This window comes from Elephantulus edwardii, unplaced genomic scaffold, assembly GCF_000299155.1.
Source record: "Elephantulus edwardii isolate Elephantulus edwardi_28Jun2011 unplaced genomic scaffold, EleEdw1.0 scaffold00051, whole genome shotgun sequence".
Taxonomy (NCBI): Eukaryota; Metazoa; Chordata; class Mammalia; order Macroscelidea; family Macroscelididae; genus Elephantulus; species Elephantulus edwardii.
In genome coordinates, this window is record NW_006399801.1 from 8,804,115 (window position 1) to 8,832,062 (window position 27,948).

At 40.5% G+C, this 27,948-nt stretch overlaps 1 protein-coding gene across 1 annotated transcript; it reads left to right on the forward strand.

Annotated features, from left to right (window-relative positions):
• Positions 1 to 326: 326 nt before the first annotated feature.
• On the forward strand, positions 327 to 27,919 carry SETD4 (SET domain containing 4). The gene is made up of 10 exons (XM_006886731.1): positions 327 to 399; positions 10,525 to 10,620; positions 12,104 to 12,141; positions 14,099 to 14,187; positions 18,768 to 19,197; positions 20,464 to 20,638; positions 23,142 to 23,223; positions 24,596 to 24,676; positions 27,331 to 27,454; positions 27,785 to 27,919. The coding sequence occupies exons 1-10, from the start codon at positions 327 to 329 to the stop codon at positions 27,917 to 27,919; spliced, it is 1,323 nt and encodes a 440-aa protein (XP_006886793.1).
• The last annotated feature ends 29 nt before the right edge of the window (positions 27,920 to 27,948 follow it).

Consider the following 27,948-nt stretch of genomic DNA (forward strand, 5'->3'; position numbering starts at 1 on the left):
TATAATTAAAATATGTAAATCATCAATGTGCATATTTCTATAATCCCTTATGAGGATTTCCATGACTAATTAGCATTTAATAGTATCTTAAGATAAAGCTGTTTTAGAAGTACGTTGTAATGGACATTCCACTACTGCGTAAGTCATCAGCACAGCTTACAACCTAAAATTTTCATCCAGAGAAACTCTTTAGGGAAATGGTTTACTGAATAATAGGCATTTGTATATTTAAATCCTGATAAGTACAAAGATTGGTGATTACATTGTACAAGGGGAAACTAAAACAAAAAAATGCTTCTTGTCCAAACAGAAACTGTAGTATTAGTATGCAGAAGGGAAGAGGGAGAACAAGCCGCATCCGAAGACGAAGACTTTTCAGAAGTTCCGAGTCAAGAGGAGGTATGGTTTTGCTTTGTGTGTGTTCACACATGGACTCGCATTAGTGATGAAGAAGGCGTCCTGTGATGTCTGGTGTCTGTCCACACACAGCTTTTCTCAGAGGCATGTGAACAGTTTTCAGCCACAGTGCCCTGAAAGAATACTTTTTTCTTTTAAGCACTTATAGAAATGCAGGTATGTGTAAGTCATTGCTCCAGTTCTGCTTTCTCTCGAAATGACACCCAGGTTTTTGTGTTTTGCCTTTCTCCTGAACTCTTATCATATGTTTATATCTTATCACTGTTTGGATGGATAGAATTTGCTCCTTCACATTCAGTATATCCCTGTCTCTATGACATGCTGTATTTGAAAGCATTGGATCAACAGGAAAGAACCACTTAAGTGCTATTGTTATTTTCAATAAAAATGAATATTATTCTTAGTTGACTGTATGTAGGTCAACAACACCTTTGAAGCCAATTTGGACTCTTTATTTACCTTCTGTTGTCAGTATCCTACTAAGTTGTGGCAGGCCATGCCTTTACATAGTGGTGATTTTTGCTCATGTATTGAAAAATGCCCTTGTTTTTCTTCCCTACTGGCTGGCCTATTTACTGCCGTCAGTCTGACTTTCCTAAAGGACTACTTGTATGTTGTTTTTTTCATGAAGATGCTCCAAGGATCCCTATACCCTGCTTGCTGTTTAAGGTCTTATAAAGAGGCTCCATGTTCTTTCAGATTGTGGAAGTACGTAATCTCCACTACTCAATCCCTGAAAATAACTATACACGTCCATTTCTGCACCATTTCGTGTTTTTCCTTTGCCCTCAAACCTATTTTACTTCTCTTTTCTTGTCCAATTTCTCTTCAGCTTTAAAGGTTGAACTCAGCTCTTTCTAATAGTATTTTTTCCTAGTGGACACTAATGCTCCTTTTATCTGAATAGCTATATTACTTATGGATATTATGCTTAAGGTCCTGTGACTTTCCAGGTATGTTGTTGTTGTCATGTGCCGTCAAGTTGCTTGCGACTCATAGTGACCCTATGTACAACAGCCCTAAACCCTGCTCTGCCCTGTCTGCACTGTCTCTGACACACCCACCGTGATTACCCCAGTCATTGAATCAATCCACCTCATAGAGGGTCTTCCCCTCCTGCGCTGTTCCTCCCAAGCATGATGTCCCTCTCCAAGGACTGGTCCCTCCTTGCAACATATCTAAAGTATGTCAGATGAAGCTTTAGAATCCTTGCCTCCAAGGAGCAGCCTGGTTTAATCCTCTCCAGGATGAACCTGTTTGTTTTCTTAGCAGTCCATGGTACATTCAGTACTCTTCTCTAGCACCGCAGCTCAAAGGCATCAATTCTCCTTTTATCCTCCCTAGTCATTGTCTAGCTCTCTGACGCAGAACAAGTTATTGCAAAGACCATGGCCTTTACCAGACACACCTTAGTCTCCAGAGTGACACCATTGCTCTTCACTACTTTGTAGAGGTCCCTAATAGCAGACTTTTTCATCACAATACATCTGAATGTCTTCTTTGTCTTCAATCTAAAGAGTCTGTTCATATATTGTGTGCTCATTTTGTGATTAGGTTGTTTATCTTGTTGAGGTGCTGGAGTATTCTATAAATTCTAGATATAAGTCCCTTATTAGACATGTAATTTGTTGTTGCTATGTGCTGTTGAGTCACCTGTGATTCATAGTGACTCTGTGTACAGCCCTAAACCCTGCTCTATCCTGTGCCAATCTTATGTCTCTGATACACTTACCCCCATTACCCCAGTCACTGAATCCATCTCATCGAGGGTTTTCCTCTCTTGTGCTTTCAAGCATGATGTCACTCTCCAAATACTGGTCCCTCATTGCAACATGTCCAGAGTACACCAGATGAAGGTTCAGAATCCTTGCCTCCAAGGAATAGTCTAGTTTCTTCCTCTCTAGGATGAACGTGTTTGTTCTCTTAGCAGTCCATGGTACATTCAGTATTATTCTCCAGCACCACAGCTCAAAGGCATCAATTCTCCTTCTGTCATCCCTAGTCATTGTCTCCCTCTCTGATGTATAGCAAGTAATTGCAAAGACTGTGGCAATTACCAACTATTTTTTCCCAGGCTATGGCTTTTCTTTTTATCCTGTTGGAAAAGATTTTGGATGTGCATAGGGATTTGATTCTTAGAAGATCCCATGCATCTATTTTATTCTCTCATGGTTGTAGATTTTTCAGGATGTTTGGGAGACTGTTCATCTTATGAATTATGGCTTTTAGAGTTCTTCCTAGCTTTCCTCTGATGAAGTTTATGTCCTTGCCTTTACTCCTACATCCTTGGTACATTTTGAGTTGGTTTTTGTGTATGGTGTGAGCTGTGGGTCTTGCTTGAGTTTTCTACAAATAGTTTTGCAATTTCGCCAGTACCATTTATTAAAGAGGCTTTTGTTTCTCCACTTACCTGATTCTATCTCCTTGTCAAAATTCAGTTGACTGTAGGTAGATGAACTGATTTCTGGGTTCTTAATTCTATTCCATTGATCTATGTGTCTCTCACTGTATCAGTGCCACTCTGTCTTGGCCACCATGACAGTGTAGTAGATTTTGAGATCAGGGAGTGAGATGCCTCCTACCTTGTTTTTCTTTTTCAGGAGTGCTGTGCTTATTCGGGGTCTCTTCCCATTCCAGATGAAATTGGAAATTGCCTTCTCCATCATGTTGAAGAATGGGGTTGGTATTTATATTGAGATTGCACTGAACTTGCAGATTGCCTTTGGTAGAATTGTCATTTTCACAATATTGAATTTTCCTATCCAAGAGCAAGGTCTATTTTTCCATTTCTCCAGGTCTCTTTGTTTCTTGTAGTAATGTTTTGTAATTTTCTTTGAATAGATCTTTTGTGTTTTGATTTACTCCCAAGAATTTAATCTTGTGATTGGCTATTGTGATGGGTATTATTTTTCTTAGCTCCAGTTCTGTATTTTCTTTGTCATTGTAGAGAAGTCCAACTGATTTTTAAATGTTGATCTTGTATCCTGATACTTTGCTGAATTGCTTGACTATGTCCAGTACTTTTCTAGCCGAGTCTTTAGGGTTTTCTAAATATACTATCATATTATCTTCATAGCGATAATTTTACCTCCTGTTTGCCAGTTTGGATACTTCTTATTTCTTTTGTCTTATTGCTGAAATTAAAAGACAAATTGCATTGGGAAAGTCTGCTATAAGAGACCTCTCCAAAGTACTGAAGAGCAGCGTGTCAATCTGGAAACTAAAGTGCGCCTGGTACAGGCCATGGTCTTTGCAATTACTTGCTATGCAGCGGAAAGCTGGACAATGACTAGGGATGACAGAAGGAGAATTGATGCCTTTGAGCTGTGGTGCTGGAGAAGAGTACTGAATATATCATGGACTGCTAAGAGAACAAACAAGTTCGTTTTAGAGAGGGTGAAGCCAGGCTGCTCTTTGGAGGTAAGGATTCTGAAGCTGCTTCTGACATACTTTGGACATGTTGCAATGAGTTACCAGACACACCTGCAAAGTAAAGATAAAGAAAAACTAAAAAAGAAAAGGGTAGAGGAAAATATACTAAGCAAATGGTAACCAGAAAAAAGCAGGAGTAGTGATATTAATCTCTGATAAAATAGATTTCAATGCAAAAACCATCACAAAGGACAAGGAAGCTTAAAGAGTTAACAGAACAAGAGGACAAAACAATAATAAATATCTGTGCACCATATGATAGAACTGCAACATATAAAAAAACAAACATAAACAAAACTGAAAAAATAATTAGACAATACCGAGACTTCAGCACACCATGCTCAAGAAAAGACAGAACTACCAGATAAGAAATTCAACAAAGATGCTGAAGAATTACCACACAATAAACCAACTTGCTCTCATAGATATATACAGGCTAAAGCGCCCCCCAAAAAAGTGCAGTATACCAGGTGTGTCTCTTGTAGACAGCATATTGATAGTTGTTGCTTTGGTTTTTTCTTAATCTAATCTGCTACTCTTTTTCTCTTCAGTGGTGCATGTAAGCCATTCACATTCAGTGTAATTATTGAGAGGTTAGGTTTTATTACTATAATTTTTTTAAGTTGTGTTGGGTGTTATTGCTGGTTACTTTGGTCCATCCTGCTTTCGGTGGCTCCTCTGTAAGAAGGACATGTGCTAGTGTTTCCTGCGACACGGGTCTTGTTTTTACAAACTCCCTTAAGTTCTGTTTTTCTGAGAATATCTTGATCTCTCCTTCATATTTGGTGGACACCTTTTTGTGGGATATAATATTCTTGGTTGACAGTTGTATTCTTTGAGTGTTTGATATACATCATTCCACTGTCTTCTTGCTCATATGGTTTCTTCTGAGAAATCAGCATTTACTCTTGTTTGCTCTCCCTTATAGGTTACTCTTTGTTTCTTCTTATGTGCTTTCAGAATTCTCTCCTTATCTTTGGTTCTGGTAAATTTGACTAAGATACAACTAGGTGTTTTCTTTTGGGGTCTGCTCCATATGGTATTCTCTCAGTTTCTTGAATAAATGTTTTCTCATTCTTCATTATGCCTGGAAAGTTTTCTTCTAGTAATTCTTCCACATCTTTCTCCGTGCTTTTACCTGTTTCTTCCTATTCTGAGATTTCAAGTATGTACATATAATTAATCCTCTTGATGGTGTCACACTTTATTCTTAGATTTTCTTATTCTTCCTTCCTTTTTGTTTCTGCTTTTTGTTCTAGCAGGTAAGTGGTGACAATTCTATTTTCTATCTCGCTGGTTCTGTGTTCCATCTCTTCAGTTTTGTTTATGTATCCCTCCAGCATGTTGATGCATCTGAAACATTGGTCCTCATATTCTGGATTGTGATTTCTTATTTTTCCAGAGCCTCTAATGCTGCATTTGTTTTATCTGCATTGTCTTGGATTTTTTTTTTCAAGTTCCTCTTGTTTTTTGCTTGCAGAGTCCTGTAATTTTTTGAGTTTGTCCTTGATCTATTGAAATATTCAATCATTGTTCTTTTGAATTCTGTGTCAGTAAGTTCCATCATACTTTTTGGCTTCAGGAAACCCATTGTTACTGTGTCACTTTTTTGGAGTGACATCTTATTTTGAGTTTGTGTAGGGTGTGAGGTAGTCTGCTTCTTGTGTGACATTGCTGTGGTATAGTTTTTCATGCCTGAATTAGCAGGCTCTTCATCTGAAAACTTTGGCTCAGGAAGTTATTGTTCCCTAGGAGGGCAAGGCAGCTACCCTGCCTGAGTTTCTCTCTGAGCTTTTAACTCAAGGGAAGACTTGCTTCAGCTGGGGAGAGATATGGCCTATGAGTTAATAATCTTCTTTATCAGTTAACTGCTGCAGCTAGATTAGGCGGGTCCATGGTGCCCAGGGCTAAAGGCAGCCTAAACTCTGGGAGGGCAGAGGAAATGGGATCACCTGTGATATTGGGGTCTCTGGAGCAGTTTCTGTGAATGGCAGTGGGTCATCCTTCAGACTGCAGGGCAGGGCCAGGTCCTCCAGGCAGTGGGGTGGCAGGTGGGAGCATCCCAGCAGTGGGCCTGTGGGGACAGATCCTCTAGGTGATGGGGCTGGGTGTGTCCAGGCAGTGAGATCAGGTCCTCCAGGCAGTGGGTTAAGGGGCCAGGTGGTGGAGCTGGAACCACCAGATGGAGGGTCTGAGGCCTCCAGGCAGAGAGGTTGGGGTCTTCTAGGCAGTGGGGCCCCATCTAGTGCTCCAGGTAGGAGAGCCGTCCAGGCCACACTGAGAACTTTTAAATACAGGTACCTTAATTAATCGACTGCAACAGATCCATGCTGCTTGAGAATGTATGTGGCAGCTATATAGTATTTTTTTTTTTTAAAACATTATTTTTGTCTTTCACATTGTATTTCATATGATCATTACAATATGTTATGTCTTATAAAATTAATCAACAGTCATATTTTTTATTAATTTTAATCGAAGTTTACAGAGACTTAGGGTTTCCAGTCATTCATTGTTGCACTTTTCTCCTTCCTCCTCCCCTACCTCCCTCCCCACGTGCCCCCTGTTTCTTCTTGTGGGCAGAGCCAAAGGAAGACTAGCAAAGCAGAATATAAGTCCAGAAAGCCTAGAGCTCTCTCAGGCCACTAGTCCCAAGGAACCCCAAAACCTTTGCTTTTATTAGCATTCAGAAACAAAGGAATAGTTCACAGAGAAATGGAAACATTAAGGATTACCTCACAGGACCCGAATGGGCTGGGTATAGAGTTAGATAAAACACATACATTCAGCAAGACTTCTTTGTATTCATAAACTGTGCTTTCTTACGTTTGCAACAACCTTATCAAGAGCAGGAACATTTATTTCCACTCTCACAAGAGTTAGTGTCTAAAGATGTATGGGAACTGCTTGTAATCTTCCTTGTCAGAGGGCCTCATGAGAGCTGCTTGCAATCTTCCTTCTGAAGACCCCTCTGTGTGCAAGGCCAACAGCCACATCCGAAGGATACAGCCTTACATTCTTTGCCCCGTACACCCCCAATTCACTCTTCTCCTTGAAAAGAAAAAGAAAAACTCTTTCATTGTTATGCAATCCCCCCGTTCCCCCAAGTCCACTCCACTATGCAGCCTGTAATGACAAGAATACCCATACATATATCCCTTTTAAACAGTTCTCTCCCTCATCTGTTTCAATGCAATATACATCATTCCTTCCCTCCTGTTGTTTTCCCTCAACCCTTTGGTATAACAGTGGTATTATGCAGTATTTTTCTTTTTGTGACTGAGATATTTCACTCAGCATAATGTCCTCCAGGGTCATCCATTTTGCATAATATTTCATGAGTTCCTTGTTTTTCACTGCTGCATAATAGTCCATTGGGTGAATATAACAGAGATTCTCCATCCATTCATTTGTTGATGGGCACTTGGGTTGTTTCCAGCTCTTTGCTGTTGAGAACAAAGCTGCAGTAAACATGGGTGTGCATATATCGGCTTGGGTGGCAGTTATGGTTTCTTGAGGGTAAATTCCTGGTAGTGGAATTCCTGACTCAAATGGTGTTTCTATTTGCAACTTTTTGAGAAAGCGCCATACAGCCTTTCATAGTAGTTGCACCATTTTGCACTCCCACCAGCAGTGAATAAGGGTTCCAGTTTCTCCACAGCCTTGCCAGCATTTGTTATTTGCTATTTTGTTAAAGTTTGCTATTCTTACTGGGGCGAGATGATATCTCATAGTTGTTTTGATAACATATTGTTTAAATTTTTTTTTTCTGTTTGAATGACTGCTGCTTTATTTCTATATGGGCTCCATATCTGCACAGTTCAGAGTTTTGGAATTTCTAGCCTTCTCAGTATTTTATTGTGATATGGTTGGCACACAGTGTTTAATACATAAATTGTACCATTTACTTTCATTTGATACCTCTTTGTATGCATAAAATTATCACCACAGTCAAGATAATGAACATCTCCATGGCTCCAAACGTTTCCTAGTTTTCTGTTATTATTTGCTTTCTGTCGTTATAGAATGTTGTTGTTGTGTACCGTTGAGTTGAAGCTGAACCATAGCTGACCTTCTGGCGGGTTTTCAAAGGAAGTTAATTGCACTAGAGGAGATTGCCCATCCTTCTCCCACAGAGCAGGTGGTGGATTTGAACCATGTGCCATTGGGATTGCAGTGGAGCTCTTTGCCACTAGGCCACTAGTGCTCCCTTATAGTTTATGTTTTATTGAGTTTTATATAATGAACTTTATATAGTCTTTTTATACCTTTTTTCACTTATCATAATGATTTTGAGATAATTTTATGTTACTTAATAGTTTAATGTTATTTAATAGACAATTTTTAATAGAATAATCAATTTATACTTAATAGTAAATTATATTGCTTAATAGTATTTTACAGTTTGCTTATCCTCTAGAAAGCTAATTGATTTGTTTTCAACTTTTGGCTATTTAATTAAAACAGCTGTGAACATTTGCATATAAGTTTGTGTGGACAGTTTTATTTTCTCCCTAGTAAATACTTAAGAGTGGAATGGCTGGATGGTACAGTATTTTCATGTTTAACTTTTGTAGAAACTACCAAACTTTTTTCCAAGTGGTTTTTCTATTTTTAATTACCACTAGCAGTTTATGAGTACTCCACAGTCTTTATATTCTCCTAATAGTTGTTTTTATCTTTTTTTGATTGTAGTCACTGTGTTGGGTATGATCTCAGGGTATTGCTAACCTAAAAGTTGCTGGTTCAAACTTACCTGTGGCACTGTGGAAAAAAGCCAAAAATCCCCCCTATGGTGCAGACCTATTCTGTAATACATAGGGTTGCTGTGAGTTAGTTTGCATTATTCTTTTAGAAAACATATTTCCTTTTATAATATGGCTGTCTGCAGGAGACAATTAATCAGAGAATTTAAAAAAATTGTAACCAAATTTAATCACTGTTTCAGATTAGGCTCAGCTTGGTCTATTGGAGAATCAAGTACAATGACTATATGTGTGTATTTTATTTATATGTATTTAAAAAGCTCTGGTCCCTAGTAGTAAGAAGCTACACTGCACATGATTCTTTTTTTTTTTTTTTTTTCATGTACCGTCAAATCAGATCTGACTGGTACAGGAGGAAACTGTCCCTCCTTCTCCGGCAGAGCATCTGGTGGATTCAAACCGTGTACCTTTGTGATTGCAGTACAGCTTCTTGCCACTAGGCCACCAGAGCTCCCCCAAGCACTTGATTCTAATCCACCAGCTGCTCCATGGGTAAAGGATGGTCAATCTCATCTCATGTGATTTACTGCCTCTGAAAACCTGCTGGAGGGTCATCTATGGGTCAGTTTCGATTTAACAGCACAAAACAGTAATAACTAACTCTCTCTGTGTGTGTGTGTATGTGTATGGGGTGGATGGATAGAGAGATGAGGGCCTTTTTTTATCTCAAGGAATGTCCTGTGTGGTTTTGGATGCTGGCAAGTCCTGTATCAAATGGAGACTTACGACTTAGGAGCTTGCAGTGGCTGATGAACCCACAGAGAGCAGGTCAGATGACAGGATGGTGGCTCATGGTGAATCCCAAAATGTGCAGTTCATATGACAGGATTCAGGCTTACAGGGCTGCAGACACCAGTGAATCCCAAAATTGGTAGGTCAGTCACCAGGACCCAGCTAGAGGAAGGGAAAATGATCTAGGCTGTGAGCTAGGGTCGATTGCCGCAACCTGATGGCTTACTCACAGCTGGTCTTTGCTTGTGGATGCAGATGCTTAAAGTTTCCAGGTTCAATGGAGGATCCTTCAGCAAAAGGGACATGTTTGTTCCTTCAGAGTACTCATTTCATAGGGATGGGCAAATCAGAAATTGGCTATCTGAAGGGGATATTAAGCACAAGGCATGAAGTGGCTTGCTTACACACTTTTGTGAAAGTAATTAGTAAGATGAAGGTATGAGGGAAACCCCCCCCATAAAATGAATGAACAAAATTTAATGTAAATGAAAGACTGTATAAAACACAATGTCTATAAACATTAATAGTAAGAAAAAAAATTGGTAGGTCATATGATAGACTGCTAGCCCAAATTCCAGGAACCAGAAATCAGATATAAGATCAACAGCAAGGCAGAGCACTGCTAGAGCCTTTGCATGTATGCGTGTGTGTGTGTGTGTGTGTGTGTGTGTGTGTGTGTGATGTGTATAACTGGGCTGCAAATCCATATGCATGTGGTCTGAATCCCCCAGTTGCTCTATGGGAAAAAGATGGGCAGATTTCTCTTGTTTGATTGGCTGCCTCTGCAAACCGCCAGTTGGAGGGTTAACTTGATAGTACACAACAACAACAATAAAAACAAGCAACCAGAAGTATATAAGTGTAACCATATGTATGTATAACCAAAGTGACATCTCCAAAGAAACTTCCCTTACCTCAGAGTAATGGTGTGACTTGAGTAAGAATTAGACATGAGTAAAGAAGCGACTTGATGGTCTCATGTAAGATTGTGACTCAGGGTATACCACACACTAACTCTGTTTTGACATATAGAGGTTAGGTTTTCAATACATAAATGTAGGATAATTACATCAGATCACAAGGTGGAGGATAGTCACACAATACTAGGAATCATGGTCTAACCAAGTGGACATAAAACATTAACCATCACAATTGCTGTTTGTTCTCTCCTAATTAGTGAATGAAAGCAACAAGCCTGAGTTTATAGAGCTTAAGAAGTGGCTGAAAGATAGGAAGTTTGAAGATACACATTTAATACCTGCTCGTTTTCCAGGTAAAGGCTAGTATTTGACTCTATTGCCTTTCTCAAATGAGAGTTGTGTGGGCACAGATAATGAAAAAGTGTGGGTTTCTGTAGATCCTGGCGTGCTGCCTGAGGGTGGGAGGATGCAGTTCCAAGACTTCCTGGGACCTGGAGTGGGGTTTACTGGTAATCCAACCAAAGGGCTCTTGAGTATTGTTGGGGAAATATCATAAAGATGACTCTGAGGTTGGGTGGGAGGCCCTGCTTGTAGTAAAGAGTCCCAGTGTGAAAGTTCTTGTAAGGGGCCCAGCCGGGATCTGCATCTGGTCCACAGTGATCTAAAGGCCACCTTTTTGTTGTTAGCTGCCATGGAGGTGGCTCCTCACTGCTGGTAATCCCATGTCCAACAGAAAGAAGCACAGCCTTGGTCTGTGCCATCTTCAAGATATGTTGTTGATGGAATCTTTTCGTCCATAGGGTATTCACCGAGTAATTTTTGGAAATAGATCACCAAACTTTCATTCTTGGTCTGGAAGCTTGGTTAAAACTTGTTCAGTATCATGGTGACATAGAAGCCTCCACTGACAAACGGTGGTGGCTACCAATGAGGTAATTCCGAGTACAGATAAGATTTGGCCCAGGGCTGCTGCATGAAGGTGAGAATTCTACAATGAGCCATTGCTCTCCTTACAAAGCCACAAGGGGGCCAGGACATTCCCAAGTAGCTTTCAGATGTCCTATTTTCTCCTGGGGGTTTAAGATTGGAAGGAACTACTTTAGCTTCTTGTAGTTTTGAAGTTCACTTGTTCTTGTTGTTGTGATTTGCCATTGAGTCGCTTGCAACTCTTAGCGACCCTATGTACAGCAGCCCTAAACCCTGCTCTATCCTGTGCCAATCGCACTGCCTCTGAGACTCCCCTCCTTATTACCCCAGTCACTGAATCAATCCACCTCATACAGAGCCTTCCCCTCCTGCGCTGTCCCTCCACCCTCCCAAGCATGATGTCCCTCTCCAAGGACCTGTTGTCCCTCCTTACAACATATCCAAAGTATGTCAGATGAAGCCCCAGAATCCTTGCCTCCAAGGAGCAGCCTGGTTTAACCCTCTCCAGGATGAATCTGTTTGTTTTCTTGGCAGTCCACGGTATATTCAATACTCTTCTCCAGCACCATAGCTCAAAGGCATCCATTCTCCTTCTGTCCTCCCTAGTCATTGTCCAACTCTCTGATGCATAACAAGTGATTGCAAAGACCATAGCCTGTATCAGATGCACCTTAGTCTCCAGAGTGACACCACTGCTCTTCAGTACCCTGGAGAGATTCCTAACCACAGACTTTCCCATTGCAATACGTTTTTTGATTTCCTGGCTGCTGATGCCTAGAGTGTTGACCAGGGAGCCAAGCAAACTAAAGTTGTTAACAATCTCAATCTCTTCCATTTTTAAAAAATTTTATGCTAACTGGTCACATTATGACAACTGGCTTTACTCTTTTTCTTTCCTTTCTTTTATAGATACAGGAAGAGGGCTGATGAGCAAAACATCCCTGCAGGTCAGAACTTCTTTTTCTTTGATACTCATTTTTTACTTGGTGCCTTTGTTTTTGTAGTTCATAGTGATTTTTAAACATTTTGATGTATTGACATTTCTTACTTATCTATTTGTTATTGCTATGCGCTATTCAGCCAGAACTGACTAATAGCTCTTTCTCCAGGAGGCTTGGAGAAGCTGTGAATCAGATGGGAGGAGATTACCCATCTTGCACCTGTGGAGCACCTGGTGGATTCGACCTGTGGATGCCCACTTGACTGCCAGAGCTCCCTAGTGGATATGTTCAAATATAATTCTATCAGTTAGGATTAAGTTTTACAATATATAAGCTACGTACCCAAAATAATAAGGCTTAAAAAAAGAGTGGAATCTTATTTTGCTTTTGTTTGGCGGGAGTAGACACACTTGTGCTGGTGTCACCATCAGGGTCCCAGGCTCTTAGTAGCTCTGTCCATGTCCCTAGAGGGTGCTCACCCTCTCACGTCCAGGTACTTCAGAATCTATAGCTGACTGAGAAAGAGAGTGAAGAAGGACAGTCTTCCTCTCAAGAAGGAGACTGCTGCCCACATCCCACTGGCTGAAAATATGGCTTATGGCCACACTTGACCGCAGGGAGAGGCACATACTGTTCTTGTCACCTTCCCTGGCACTGGAGCTATGGTTGGTGAGGAAAAAGAGAGGAAGTGTATTGAGACAGAAAACTAGCAGCTTCTGCGACCAGAAAACTTGTGAATCAGGTTACAAATTTTTAAATGTGCTCAGGAAGCTGCTGGCCTCTGTGAGGCTGTACTCAGTGCGTGGTGCAGTAAAGTGAGTCCTGAGCTAGCTGTGGCCTCGGAGTGAGGTCTGCAGCTCTCTCACCCCAGGGCCTCCTGCATGGCTCCTTTCCACTCGTCTTCCGTTTCATCACCTGTCACATGACGAAGTAGATGACAGGCCAACTTCTTCCAAGGTTCCTTTTTGTTCTTTGTGCATGATTTAGAGAATATCTAGTGTAATAGCTATAAAATTCAAGTTCATGTCTCCATTTACTATTTATTTTTCAGCTTTGCATCTCTTATATTCATTAGCCTGAAATTTGTGGTGGCTGTTGAAGGGTTTCATGGCCCAAACCAATAGTTTTTATTGATAATTTCATATTTTAAACTTCTTTTTAAGCTGAAACTATTTTTCCATATAGTGAAAAGCAGTTTTATGAGTTGGGACAAAAGGATACAATATTGGACATTCCCATCAAGTGGCTTCTTCTATGATTTTAATAAGAAAGCCATGGGGTTTTGGGGCTGGAAGAAACTGCATTGATTCCCAATTGAATCTTGCTTCAGATGATAAATCAGAAATTAAATCCTAAAGATTCGCTATTGGAGTGACAGATTTTTAGCCAATCTCCAGATGTCAGTTTCAATGAAAGTAGCACTTCTTAAAGCCGTGTTCTTATTGTTTGCTTTGTTTCTGTTGTTTTTTAGTTTTCTTATTTTTTTTCCTTCTGTGTTCTCAGTGAGAGAAATGCAAAACTAAACTTTTGCAAATGGTAAAATTAGATTCTGTCTGTGCTGAGCAGACCACCCTTTCTTGAGCTGATTGGCTAGTTCCGTGTGATGTAGGAGTGGGCTCTTGCCCAGAATAGTCACTGGGCACCTGGATTTCATGGTTAGAATCATTTGTGGTGGTTTCTGTCTGTTTCCTATAGGGAGTTCTGTTTCCTGCCATAAAAATGAAGAGATGATGTGATTTAAACTTGTTTCCTGTTTGCCATTCCTTCCAGGAGTTCACTAGCCTCTGGTTCCTGTTGGGTTGTAGTACCTGACATTGAAACAACCTTGGGAGTAAGCCTGCTTGTGGCTGCTGTTGGTCTGTAGTTGAGTTATAGAGAAGTCTTGATAAATAATGGTGGAACCAGCGACTTTACAAAACTCGAAAGCATGGACATTCTAAACTTTGCTTTCTTTTTTTGTAAGGCTGGACAGCTGATTATTTCCTTGCCTGAGAGTTGCCTGCTCACCACGGACACGGTGATTAGAAGCTACCTAGGGGCATACATTACTAAGTAAGTGACCCCCCACGTGCACACGTGGTAACTGTCCTTGTCTTTTAAGGTTTTCATTGTCATCCAGTATGTCATCTGAGACACAGATCGTTAAGACTCAGCCCCTTTGTAGAACTAATAAATATCTCAGCTTATTTGAAAGGTTTATTCAGTTCCATGAAGTTGGTTCCCAATTTGCTATAAATGGAATTTTTAAGGTTTTCTTAAGGTGCTTGGGATGTAGGTTGGGTCCTGAACCATCACTTATTTGAAAATGAGGATAAAAGGAGATGAGATAACAGACATACACAAACACACACACACAAACATAAACATAAATCACAGACACAGGTTTTGACTCCTTGCCATCATAGCCACTCAGTCTCATTTACTTTGGAGTTGAAACTGACTCATAACTGACCAACTGTGGGTTTACAAAGGCTGTAAACATGGGATGATATTGCTCATCCTTCTCCTTGGTGGTGCTGGTACGTTTGAACCACTCACCTTTAGGTTGGTGGCACACTTCTTACCCCTACGCCACTAGAACTCTCTGTCATCATAATACATTTTGACAAGTGTTCCTTCTTTTTTACTCTTACTTGTTCTAGCTTGAATTCTTCAAGTGAAGAGCTGCCAACCTTTTGAGAGAAGACTTAGCATAGGGAAGAGGCCAAGGAGAAAGTTGAAAAGTATTTTCTGTCACATATTATAATGAGTAGGACATTATAAGGGCAGAGTGAGGGACATCCTCAACAGGAATTTCTCAGTTATGAGGTTTGAGAGATTATCTCGTTCATTTTTCAAAATCCCACCAATAGTTACTTCTTGGTTTTAAAATAATTAGTAGGATTTGAAATCAGGGAGCGAGATGCCTCCTACCTTATTTCTCTTTTTAAGGAGTGCTTTGCTTATTTCCATTCCAAATGAAACTGGAGATAACCTTTTTCATCTCGTTGAAGAATGGAGCTGGTATTTGTGTTGAGATTGCATTGAATGTGTAAATTACCTTTGGTAGTATTTTCATTTTCACAATATTGAGTCTTCCTATCCATGAGTAAGGGATGTTCTTCCACTTCTCCAGGTCTCTTTTTTGTTTATTGTAGTAATGTTTTGTAATTTTCTTTGAATAGATCCTTTGTGCTTCTGGTTAAATTTACTCCCAGGTGTTTAATCTTATGATATCAATTGTGAAGGGTATTGTTTTTCTAAGCTCCAGTTCTGTTTTCTCTTTGTTACTGTAGAGAAATCCTACTGCATTGCCGTGGTTGTCAAAACAGCTTGGTACTGGTGCAATGACAGACACATAGATCAATGGGATAGAATTGAGAATCCAGAAATCAGTCCATCTACCTATGGTCAACTGATTTTTGACAAGGAGATGAAATCAGTCAAGTGGGGAAACGACAGTTTTCCAATTTTGCCAACACCATTTGTTTAAAAAGGCTGTCGTTCAGATCCACACCTCACTCGATGCACAAAAACCAACTTAACGTGGATTAAAACCAAGGATTAAATCTAGGAGTAAAACCTAGGACTAAAACCAAGAACTATCAAGCTCATTAAAGAAAAGCTTGGAAGAACCCTAAAAGTCCTAATTCACAGCATAAGCAGTCTTCCAAGCATCCTAGAAAATCTATAACCAGGATAGTATAAAATAGATGAATGGGACCTACTAAGAATCAAATCCTTATGCACATCCAGAAACTTCTCCATCAGGGTAAAAAGGGAAGCCACAGATTGGGAAAAAATATTTGGTAATGAACCTGGAGAAAAGATGTAATACAGGTGTCCAGGACTTTCGTTCTTAGAGTCACTATGAGTCACCTATGACTCGACAGCACTCAACAACAACAACTGCAGCATAAAGAGAGAGCACAGAAAGTCATGCTCCCAAGCCAAAGTTGGGTGACTCTACTTTACGGCCTTCAGGTCTGCCTTTAATTGTTTTTGGTGAAACATTCTAGGTCGTATAACCCTGGTATGTCCACTTGCTATACAGAGATAACTTGTGGTTACTGTGAAGCTGAACACTGTGACACTGATGAGTCAAATACGAGAATGTTTACTCATGGTGGACAGTGTTTGGTGGAGCTCCCTGATTAAAACAAGCTTGGAAGAAGCAGGAGTGGCATCCATTTCCATAATAGCTTGCCTCTGGAAACCCTATGAACCTGGAGAAAGGACGTAAGTTATACAGATGCCCAGAACTTTCATTCATAGGGTCACTATGAGTCACCTACAACTTGACTGCACTTAACAACAACAACAATGACATGTCAGATAAGGGACTTATATCTAGAATTTATACTAAAGCACCACAACAAGGTGAAGGTAAATAACCCAGTTGAAAAATGGGCACAGAATATGAACACGTCACCAAAGAAGACATTCAAGTGGCCAACAAACACATGAAGAAATGTTCAAAATCTCTAGTTTTAAGAGAGATGCAAATCAAAACAATTCTGAGATGTCATCTCACCCCAGTAACAATAGCAAAATTTAACAGAACAGCAAGCAACAAATGCTGGCACGGTTGTAGAGTAACTGGAACCCTTATTTACTGTTGGTGGGAGTGTAAAATGGTGCAACATCTTTGGAAGCTGTCTGGTGCTTTCTCAAAATGTTGCAAATACCATTTGACCCAGCAATTCCACTTCTGGGAATTTACCCTAAAGAAACCATAACCGCCACCCAAGTAGATATATGCATACCCATGTTTATTGCGGCTTTGTTCACAGTAGCAAAGAGCTGGAAACAACCCAAGTGCCTATCAACAAATGAATGGATAGAGAAACTCTGGTATATTCGCACAATGGAATACTATGCAACACTGAAAAATAAGGTACTCATGAAATATAGTGGATGACCCTAGAGGACATTATGCTCAGTGAAATATCTCAGTCATAAAATGACAAATATTGCATAGGGCCACTATCGTAAAACAGGACTGAAATTGGGGTTGAGGGAAGATAGAGAAAAAGGGGAGGAATGATGTATATGGCACTGCAATAGATGAGGGAGAGACTGTTTAAAAGGGATATATGATTAGGTATTATTGTCATGACAGGAGTCCAGAATGAAGGCTGCACAATGCAATGGACTTGGAGGGGAGGGATTACATAGCAATGAAAGAGTTTTTCTTTCACTTATCAAGGAGAAAGGTGGATTGGGGGAGAGGGGGTAGGCAGGGAGAAAAGTACAACAATGAATGACTGGAAACCCTAAGTCTCTGTAAACTTTCATTAAATGGAAACCCTAAGTCTCTGTAAACTTTGATTAAAATTGATAAAAATAAAATCCTGGTGTGCTTGTTTTAGAGGGAAGATGTGTTTTTGTAGGCTTGAATAAAGGTAATAATGCTTTCAAGTTTAACATTTTCTATATTCTGAAATTTTTAATAGAATTTTTGGCATTGTATACATTCAAACTTTGAAGTGTTTCCTAAATGCTTTTGTACAACATAATATATTTTTATTGGTAATTGTGGAAGTAGATAAAAGTACCATAATATATGATTTGCAGTCAAGCAAACCAAGCTTAGAAAGAAAAGATTTAGAAGTATAACAAATCTATAAGGAATATATTTAGTATATTTCTTTTTGGTCTGGGTTAGTGGCATCAAGTTGGACTTTGATGATAGGAATACTTTATTCTGAACTGTTTAGTACAGTAGCCTCTAGTCATATATCACTGTTGAGTACTTGACATATACCTTTATGACTAAAGAATTTTAAAGATTTCATTTTTACGAGTTAAAATTAACATAGCTTCCTGTTGCTTATTGCTAGATCCCTGGGTTGCACACATAAGATTTTGTGCTCAACTACTTACCTAAAAGTGGATGGCTTGGAATGCAGCTGGTGGTGGCGTGGAAGAAAGGCCTGGCAGTCTGTTTCTGTAATGATCACAGCCTTGAAAACCCAGTGGAGCCATTCTACTCTGACATGTGGAGTTGTTGGCAGCAAAGGGCTTCGTTTTTGTTTTGTGTTAGCTACTGGCTCCTTTATTGTACAATGTCAGTCTCGAGTCTTTCTTCCAGTTTTTAGGTTCTTATGTAAGTGATACAAGTGGACTTGGCAGCAAGTCTTCAAACTGGAAAACTAAGGTAGAAGCAAAGAGGTTTTGCAGAGAGAGAAATCTCTTGTAAACCTACCTGGAATTTGATCTCATGGTTCAGTTGCCACATACATAAGATTTGCTCCAATTACTTGCAGTTCTTACATACTCTAGAGTTAGACCCGACCCATAGCTGGCCCTTCAGTGGGTTTTTAGAGGCTGTAAGTTGTACAGGAGATGATTGCCCATCTTTCTCCTGCAGAGCAGCTGGTGAATTTGAATCATGTGTGTTTAACTTGGCAGCGCAACTCCTTACCCCTGGCCATCAGAGCTCCTTTAAATGAGGAAATAATTTTAAGTCCTTTATGTAAAACTTCAAGTAACTGACAATTTGAGCCTAATCTCTCAGGTTGCAAAACAATCCACTGTAATATTTGTAAAACTGGTTTATTCCATATATTCAATCTGCTAAATTATGAAACTGGTTTATTCCATAAATTGAACCTGTCGAACCTTAACTTGAACCTGTTTAATTTTTCCAGGTGGAAGCCCCTTCCTTCTCCCCTCCTGGCTCTGTGCACTTTCCTAGTCTCAGAAAAGCATGCTGGGGACCGGTCCCCCTGGAAGCCTTACCTGGACACTCTCCCCAAGGCCTATACTTGCCCTGTTTGCTTGGAATCGAGAGTGGTCAATCTTCTTCCCAGACCTTTAAGAGCAAAGGCTCAAGAGCAAAGGACTCGTGTTCAGGAGTTTTTCACCTCTTCCAGAGACTTTTTCTCCTCCTTGCAGCCGCTCTTCTCGCAGGCAGTTGAAAGCATCTTCACCTACAGCGCCCTCCTGTGGGCGTGGTGCACTGTTAACACCAGGGCCGTGTACCTGAGTCACGGGCAGCGCAGCTGCTTCTCCTCAGAGCCAGACACGTGTGCGCTTGCCCCGTACCTAGATCTGCTGAACCATAGTCCAGACGTACAGGTGAGTAATCTGACAACCAGGTGCAGATAGCTTTACCTGGTGGTTAAAACAACGTGCTGTGCTGTGTGTTTGCTTGTCTTCTTGGCCCATGCTCCCAGCAGCCTTTTTCTGTGGCTCTGGTCCTCTGCTCTTCTCTCCGGCTCTTTGCTGTATTCCTCACCTGCTTTTCCCAGTATCCTCCTTGGAGGCAGTCTCCATTTGCTTTCTCCTTCCAGAACTGGGCCTGGAACCTCTCTTGCTTTCTGGTCTCCTTCCCTTTTATCCTCAGAGATATTGCTGTCCGAGCTTCACACTGATGGATTTCCTCCTACCCCCACTGGGTTCTGCAATCTTTCAGGATGAGGACTAGCTCCTCTTAGAGGTGCCAGTGCCCAGCACGCACGCCCAGCACATGATCCAGGTGTGAGACAGGATATCCCTGTGGGGACAGCTCACCTGGTGGACTGGATAAAAGCTGCTGGGAGGTTTGTGTACCCTCAGGAGGGAGAGTGTCTCATCGAAATGCCTTGTGGAATACCCCAGAGGAAGCAGTAGAGCCTGCATGCTCTGATGGATTGGTTTTATGATGATTGGTCTCTTTGTCTGTTTGCTATGCCCCTTATTCATGTCATGGTAGATACTGTGATTAAGGGGTCCTCTTTTCCATGGGACGCCCTTGCTACTACAAAATTGAGCAACAGTCTGGGAAGCCTCATCGTATTTTTTGTTCTAACTTCACTCTTATGAGTCTATAGGGAAAAAAAGGATGTTTTGCAAGATACAATGGGATGAAAAAAGAGGAAGAGTCAAGGAACTTAGTTCAGTATAAATCTTTAGATTTTGAGGAGATAGGAACACTTTCCTATGGAGCTGATTCCAGTATAACCTGTAGGAGAGAGTAGAACAACCCTATAGGGTTTCCAAGACTTTCTATCTTTTCAGAAGCAGACTGCCATATATTTCCACCAAGGAGCACCTAGTGGGTTTGAACCACTAAACTTTTGATTAACATCCAAATGCTTACCCGTTGTACTACCAGCATATCTTTTAACTATCAATAGTCTTAACCCCCAAACCGATTCAATTGGATTGTAATTGTGCTGCTCAAAAGCTTGAGCACAGACTTGACTTTTCCCCCACGTGGTTAAATTAATGAATAAACATTGGGAAGCTGTGTCTGACTTAAAGGAATATGACAATTCAGTTTTTCAGTCTTACAATATGACAATATAATTCAGTTTTTCATTTTTACATATGAAAGACATATTAATTTATTTTTCTTTTCAGGTAAAAGCAGCATATAATGAGGAGACTCACTGCTATGAAATTAGAACAGCTTCCAGTTGTAGAAAATATGAAGAGGTATTCATCTGCTATGGCCCCCATGATAACCACCGCCTGCTCTTGGAATATGGATTTGTTTCCACCCAGAATCCTCATGCGTGTGTTTATGTCTCAAAAGGTTGGAATCAACTTTGAATTTTATCACTAAAATGACATACTTTCCCCCCCAGTCTAAGTTGTGGTTATTTGCAAGTTCTAATAGAAATGGTGAAACTGTAAAGCATATATAACCCGTTGCTGGGCAGCCACCTCCCGCTGAAGGGGAGCCATTCTGGTGTATGGGCGCAGGGCTGTGCTCCGTAGTGTAGGTAGTTCACAAGGAAATGCCAGGCCTCTCCTTGAGGAACCTCTGGCTTGACTTGAACCTCCACCTTTTTGGTTGCTGCTGAGTGTTGACCTGGTTTCATCATGCAAGGAATCCTATAGCACACAAAACCCACTGTTGTTGACTCTCCCTCAGGATACTCTCCACCAGGTTTTTGAAGCTCTAAGCAATGGTTTTCACTCTGGAGACTAAGGTGCATCTGATATAGGCTATGGTCTTTGCAATCACTTGTTATGCATCAGTTAGTGGGACAATGACTAAGGAGGATAGAAGGAGAATTGATGCCTTTGAGCTGTGGTGCTGGAGAAGAGTATTGAGGGTACCATGGACTGCTAAGAAAACAAACATTCATCCTGGAGAGGGTTAAGTCAGGCTGCTCCTTGGAGGCAAGGATTCTGGGGCTTCATCTGACATACTTTGGACATGTTGTAAGGAAGGACCAGTCCTTGGAGATGGACATCATGCTTGGGAGGGTGGAGGGACGGTGCAAGAGGGGAAGGCCCTCTATGAGGTGTATTGATTCAGTGACTAGGGTAATTGGAATGGGTGTGTCAGAGGCAGTGCGATTGGCACAGGATAGAGCAGGGTTTAGGGCTGTTGTACATAGGGTCGCTATGAGTCGCAAACGACTCGACGGCACATAACAACAACAAGTCTTTATGGATACACTGCAACCTTGAAGGCAGGCGGTTTGAATGCATCAGCTGCTCTGTGAGAGAAGGATGGGCAGTCTCTTCCCATGCGAATAACTGTCTCTGAGAACCTGCTAGAGGGTCAGCTATGAGTCGATTCCGACTCAATGGTGCACAACACAAAAACAAGAAGTCTTGCGGGGGGGATTGTGTATCAATGAGGGAGTTTTTCTTTTGCTTTTCAAGGAGAGGAGCAACGGGGCGGGGAGGGGTTTGGGCGGGGAGAAGGGTGCAACAATGAATGAATGGAATTCCAAAATCTCTGTAGATGTTCATTGAAATGAAAAATAAACAAACTAAATTAATTTAAAAAAAAAGAAAAAGAAAAACCAACCAAACAAACAAAAAACCAAAAAAAAACCACCAAGAAGTCTTTATGGAAGGGTCATTTTTCTCTCTTGGAGTGATGAGTGGATTTGAATTGCCAGCCTTTCAGTTTAGGAATCCTACGTGTTAGTGCTATGTCACTAAGTCACTTTCCTAAAGCACGCGCGCACATCATTATTTAAGTAAATCTGGCCGTATTCTTACTGACTATAATTTTAATATTGAAGTATAAAATGGCAACGCTAAGATTGATTTTGAGTGTAAGAAAGAAAATAGTTTTCTGACATTTGATTAGAAGATAGAAGGGAAGTGAGGTGATAGAAGGGAAATAAGATAAATATTAACAGAAGGAAAGAAATGGAAAATTTTGTACCAAGACATTGCTATCGTCACTGAAGAGAGAGTAGGATTTTTAATCTTATGAGAATGTATTGCTGTCTCTTTCTTCCTTGGAGCCAGGGTGGGTTCAAACCACTAACATTTTGGTAAGCAGCCAAGCACTTAACGGCTTGTGCCACCTGGAATCACTGTTACTAAAGATAGTAGGATTAGAGATTAGAAATGAAAATAATTATTGTTTAATAAAAGTATACAAATAGGTTACATGTCACACTGCTGTTGTTGACCAACTGTAGGTTGGCAGTTCAAATCCAGCATCCACTCCTTGGCAGAAAGGTTTGACAGTCTGCTGTGGTAAAGGTTTACAGCCTTGGTAATCTCGTGGGACAGTTCTTTTGTGCTTTGTAGGCTTGGAATTGACTTGATGGCAACAGGTTTGGGTTTTTCCTTTTTTGGGAGCAAAGCTGTAAGTATTCAGCTGCTGATTGATAAGGTGATTTGCATGAGCTGAGTTTGTAGATGTTTTAGCCTTCTACCTTGGGATTTTTCTAGCTTTCTAGGAGTGAAATGGTAGCCTACTGGTGAGAAGCTGTGCCACAATCCCAAAGGCATGTGGTTCAAATCCACCAGCTGCCAGTGGCTTTGGGGGGAGAAGAAAGAACAATCTCCCCCTGTGCGTTTACTGCCTCTGAAAACTTGCTGGAGGGTCAGCTGCCGGTCAGTTTTAATTTGATGTCACACAACAACAACAATTAGAGTGAAATAATGATTTCATTGAGATGGATATAATGAACAGTCTCTTGAATGTGTAATTCAGTCAAACTCTGTATATACATCTTAATTGCTAGTGGGAAGAAAAGTTAATTGAGAGAGGAAGGCCACACTGCTTTCTCAATTAGACTCTAAATCTTAACCTGACTTTTTTTTTTTTAATGTAGATATACTTGTTAAATATCTCCCATCAACAGATAAGCAGATGAACAAAAAGATTTCACTTCTAAAGGACCATGGCTTTATAGAGTAAGTATTATTTTTCTCTTGAACTTATTCAAGAATGAGGGTTAGGGTTCAACAGATGTGCCACAGCTCCTGACTTCTGTCATTGATCTTTGAACAGCATGAGTTTGAATGGTGAGCTCAAGTGTTTTGAGTATCAGCTTAAAATGCCAGGTGACCCTAACCATTTCCTGGGGAGATAAATTGCTCATGAGTAGAGAGTTATTGTCGCATGTGTTTTAAGTGGATACATGTAACATTTGGGCTCCTGGCAATGTCTACAGGAAAAAAAACATAAGTGGTCCTGTGCAGCCTGAACTCATGCTCTTCAAGTGTGCTACTAATGCTATCTACTCGGAACTAACCCACAGGCGGGTTTTCGGAGGCTCCATTGCATAAGAAAACATTGCTCGTCTTTCTTCCTTGGAGCAGCTGGTAGACCCGAGCCACCAGACAGGTGCTCGCTGCGTTTGAGTTGGCAGCACTGTTGCCTACTGACCACGCCGCCAGAGCTTCTTATACATTGTACTCTGATTTTGACTGTGAAGGAGTTGAGCGTCCTTTATCCCTCGTTGTTCAAGGGTCACCTGTATTTGTTGAGCATCTGGTACGTATTGTAAAAATGGGCTTAATGTATGTAGCTACACAGGCATATAGGGCACTTCAGGAAACTTGGTTTGAGATATATACACACGTACAATGCTAAGTCATATCAAAAAAGGAACTTCATTAAGTCTTGTTTAGTAGCTAATTGGTTACTGATTGGTAATTTAAGATTTGGGCTAGCTCTACTGGAGAAGGATGGGCAGTTTCCTTCTGTGCCATTTGGATCTTACTTGAGGGTACACAACAAGAAAAAGAAAAACATTTGCAATGAATAAATCATTGATTGAACAACAACAAAAAGCTTTGGGTTAGTACAGATGAGGCTGCCCTTAGGGTACAAAACCAGTCACTAGAAAGCTAAGCCTTGATTCCAGCACTTGACAGCTAGTTATACCCTTTCTTTCTCCAAAAGGTTTAAGATTTTCTCTTTCAAATGTTTTCTCTGAACAAAATTAAACTTTAAATAATCCAGTGATAGTTTGAAGACAGGCTAGGTGTAGTAACTGCCATTTATTTAATCAAGAGCATTCATCTGACTGTGAACTATGGTATGTTCCTTTTTGATGTGACCTCTTATCCAATTTTAGTCTCTTATTAAACAAAATTAATTATAGTATTTTGCTTTTTCTTCAAACACAGAATTTTATGATACCAGACTATATTATTAATGCTTTTAGACGTATTGTTCTCTTTGACCAAATATAAGTTACAGTATGTGGCTTTTCAGCCATTTGTCATGGTGTCAAACAACAAAATAAAGGGTTTGTAATTTTTTGTTTGTCTATTTTAGGAATTTGACATTTGGATGGGATGGGCCATCTTGGCGATTACTCACGGCTCTCAAGTTGTTATGTCTGGAAGCAAGAGAATTGTAAGTTCCATAATGTGCTGGGCATACACAGTAGTTATAATCTGGACATAACTTGACATTCAAGTGCCCAACCTGAGAGAAAAAAAAAAAAAGAATGTCCACATACACCAGCGTTGCTTATTCTTTATGTCACTTGCCCAGGTAGGGAATACTTTTGTCTTAAGTGTTAACCAATTTTAAAATTCGAGTTTTAGAATCCAATTCAAAGTTCATGGTTCTATGGATTTAGTTTCTAATGAGACATTTTGTCCTGGTCACTTGAAGCTCTTTGCTCAGGGTGAACTTTGTAGACATCTGCCCTTTGGAGCAAAGCCCTCATGCTAGACTAGATTGAGTTTCCCCAGGAGCAAACAGAACTACCGTGAACCCTGTGTGGTTCTGCACGGGGCAGACCCAGAACCTCTGATGAAGGAGAGCCTGAGGTTTTCATGAGAGGTGGGCCGTCGTTGTGCACAGGGGTCCTTGTCAGGCTCCGAGTGTTCTTGGGAAGCTCTGTTGAATGCATCTGTCAGTCCGGCCTGACTGAGCCACATGGCGGCACAGATACTGTGACCTGCCCTATGCATGTAGCTTCTTCCCCGGGGTTAGCTTCCTTCTCACTGCTGCCACCAGGTAGCAAATGCTCTGGTGAGACAAACAGCCTCGAGGGAGGACTTTCTGATGGTAAGAACATCGCTGGTGGCTGTGAGCATTATGTGAGAGAATGCTTCCAGATGGCACTTAGCACAGTGCCTCGAGGTGGTTTGGGTGCACACTAACTCCTGCTGTCTTTGTTGTTGTTTGTGCCATTGGTATTTTCTTCAGGGCTCAGGGAGTGAAAGTTCTCCCTGTCTCAGCACCAGAAGAGTTGTGATTCTTCTCAGCAGATAGTATGGTTTTGTTGCAGATGCAGTGACTTCTGTAACTGATTGTTTGTTTCTTTTTATTGCTTCTACCTAACTCAGGCAAATGTGTGGTGTGTCTGGATATTCAGGCTCTTCAGGCATGAGCTTGGTCGGTGGTCTCTTTGCTGTGTGTGCTGTCTCTTTCTTCCTCTCTTTTCTCCTATGTCTTCATCTATCTTTTGTTTTATCTGGTGTGTATCCTTATATATAAACGTTTTAAAATTCTTGGTGGAACAAGGGACAAGTCCTTGTTGAAGCACTTTAACCTGAAATAAAACCACTGCATGTTTCTGAGTGGTCATCTTTAGGCCTCTTCTTTTGAGTCTGTCTTCCCTGTCCAGGGTGGGGTGGCAGAAAAAGCGAGACGTTGGGATTCTGTCTGAATACTGTGTCTGTCTCCTGCTGACTCTGCCACTTAGAATTCTCTGACTTTCTTGGTTCTAAGTTTGTGTGTCTGACAATGATGGATAATAATACATTCTCTGCAAGGTAATTATTAAGATAGATAATGGGTGTAGGTGAAAGCACATAGTACTTTTCTTCTTTTTTTTTTTTTTCTGAGAACTCATCTACTCCAGAAAGCTTCCAATCTCTCTAAAGCTGAAGATGTTTAAGATTTTATTCCCTTGTGTGTGCTACCAGCATTCTCTATCTCCAGCTGGTTCTTGTGTGTGTCAGCTCTTCTCATTGCGGCTGCAGTCATTTTACCTAGCATCTTCTACACCAGATTCCCCTTCCTCATTCACTGTATCCACAGTTGTTCCTCCCTTCTCTTCCTGCCTGGATCATGCTTCTTCCTCGTGTGCAGATTTGATCTTGACCCTCTCTTCCTCTTCTAAACACACCTCACCTCTTCTGTCTGCAGTAAAATTGGTCCTCCCCTGCAAGGGCATGGTGGTTAAGTGGTTAGCTACTGACAGAAAGGTTGTGAAGGTCTGCTTCCAAGAAGATTAATACCAAGAAAACTATGAGGCAATACTCTATCATGTGAATGCTGTGAATTCCATTCTGTTGATTTCTCCGTAGAAATGATGGCACCTGACAGCAACCAATCTGACCCTGAATTTAATTTTCTAAAAAAATGTTTGTGGTATAATATTAGAATTACCTTCATAGAGAAAAGGACTTGACTTATCCTTCCATACATAAAATATTTCATAAAATGTGTTCTGTTGAGTGTGTCATTTTTAGGAAAGATTTTCTCTTGAGGGGAAAGCTTTGTGTTCTCACTTGTGTCCTTTGGCCTCTTATTCTCCTTGAACTTGCCTTCCTGCTCTGTCTTTGCTTTATGTTTGTGGGTAATGGATGCAACTTCACTTACTAATGGGCTAGATAAAGGATTCAAAATGAAAACCAAATTCTTTGCTATTGAGTCACTTCTGACTCATAATGAGCATTGGATTTCTGAGACTGTAAATCTTAATGAGAGGTGTCCTGGTGGGTTTGAACTGCCAGAGGCACGTGACCGGTTCACTGTAGTAACACAGCATGGTGCAAATGACACCACTAGAGCCCCGTGGACACAGCAGTATGAGGAAAATGAAATTCACTCTGCCTGCAAAGAGCAGCCTTTCCCTTTGTTTATTATTCAGGGTGACTTCTCCTGATCCTTCCTTCCTTTTCACTTCTTCTGTCCTTCACCTGTTGCATGTGACATGGACATTTTAGGCACCATGTCTAGGAATGAGCATTGTGTGCTGTGTTGAAGTGTAAAACTCTTTATTTTTTGAGACCCTGACGTTATTTTCTTATTGAACATTTTGCTTCTAGTACATGTTGGAAAAAAGTACTTCTTGGTGAAGTAATTTCAGATACAAATGAGAAGACAAGTTTAGACATAACCTGGAAAATATGCTCTTATTTTATAGAGGAATCTAATGCTATGCTTCAAAAGGTATGTTACTAGAATATTATGTCATTTTCTTAAAGAAGAGTTTTAAGAAGTTACTTGTTTTTCACACATGTTAGGAAGGGACAGCACACTTTATGTCAGGGCACTGTTTAGTTTCCTACGTAAATGTATGCTGATGTAATCTGTTTCTAATTGTTGAAGTTATACCCAAATCTTTTAGTAGGTAAGAATTATAGTGTCACTTTTTGATAGTATATTTTCAAGCATGATTTCCCATTTATATTTTTATTTAGTAAATGCTTTATTTGAGAAAAGCTTATTTACATAAATGAAAAAAAAAGAATTTAAAATAATTTAAAAATCAATTTTTAGGTTTCTCGCATGAAGGATGAAGAAGTGGATTTGATCAGCCAACTAACTTTAGTAGAAACTTTGTGGACAGAAGAGCTAAAGATTCTACAGGCTTCTGCCGCTATTCTAAGCAGTTTGCAAACAGCGTTTACCTAACTTGGCCAAGGAACATAATTCACCTCCTA

What these genes read in the sequence shown, in the direction of transcription:
- SETD4 (XM_006886731.1), top strand. Translation starts at nt 327, where the DNA reads ATGCAGAAGGGAAGAGGGAGAACAAGCCGCATCCGAAGACGAAGACTT. An exon ending in AAGTTCCGAGTCAAGAGGAG is followed by an intron (nt 400 to 10,524) that starts GTATGGTTTTGC and finishes TCTCCTAATTAG; the next exon opens with TGAATGAAAGCAACAAGCCT. An exon ending in CTAATGCTATGCTTCAAAAG is followed by an intron (nt 27,455 to 27,784) that starts GTATGTTACTAG and finishes ATCAATTTTTAG; the next exon opens with GTTTCTCGCATGAAGGATGA.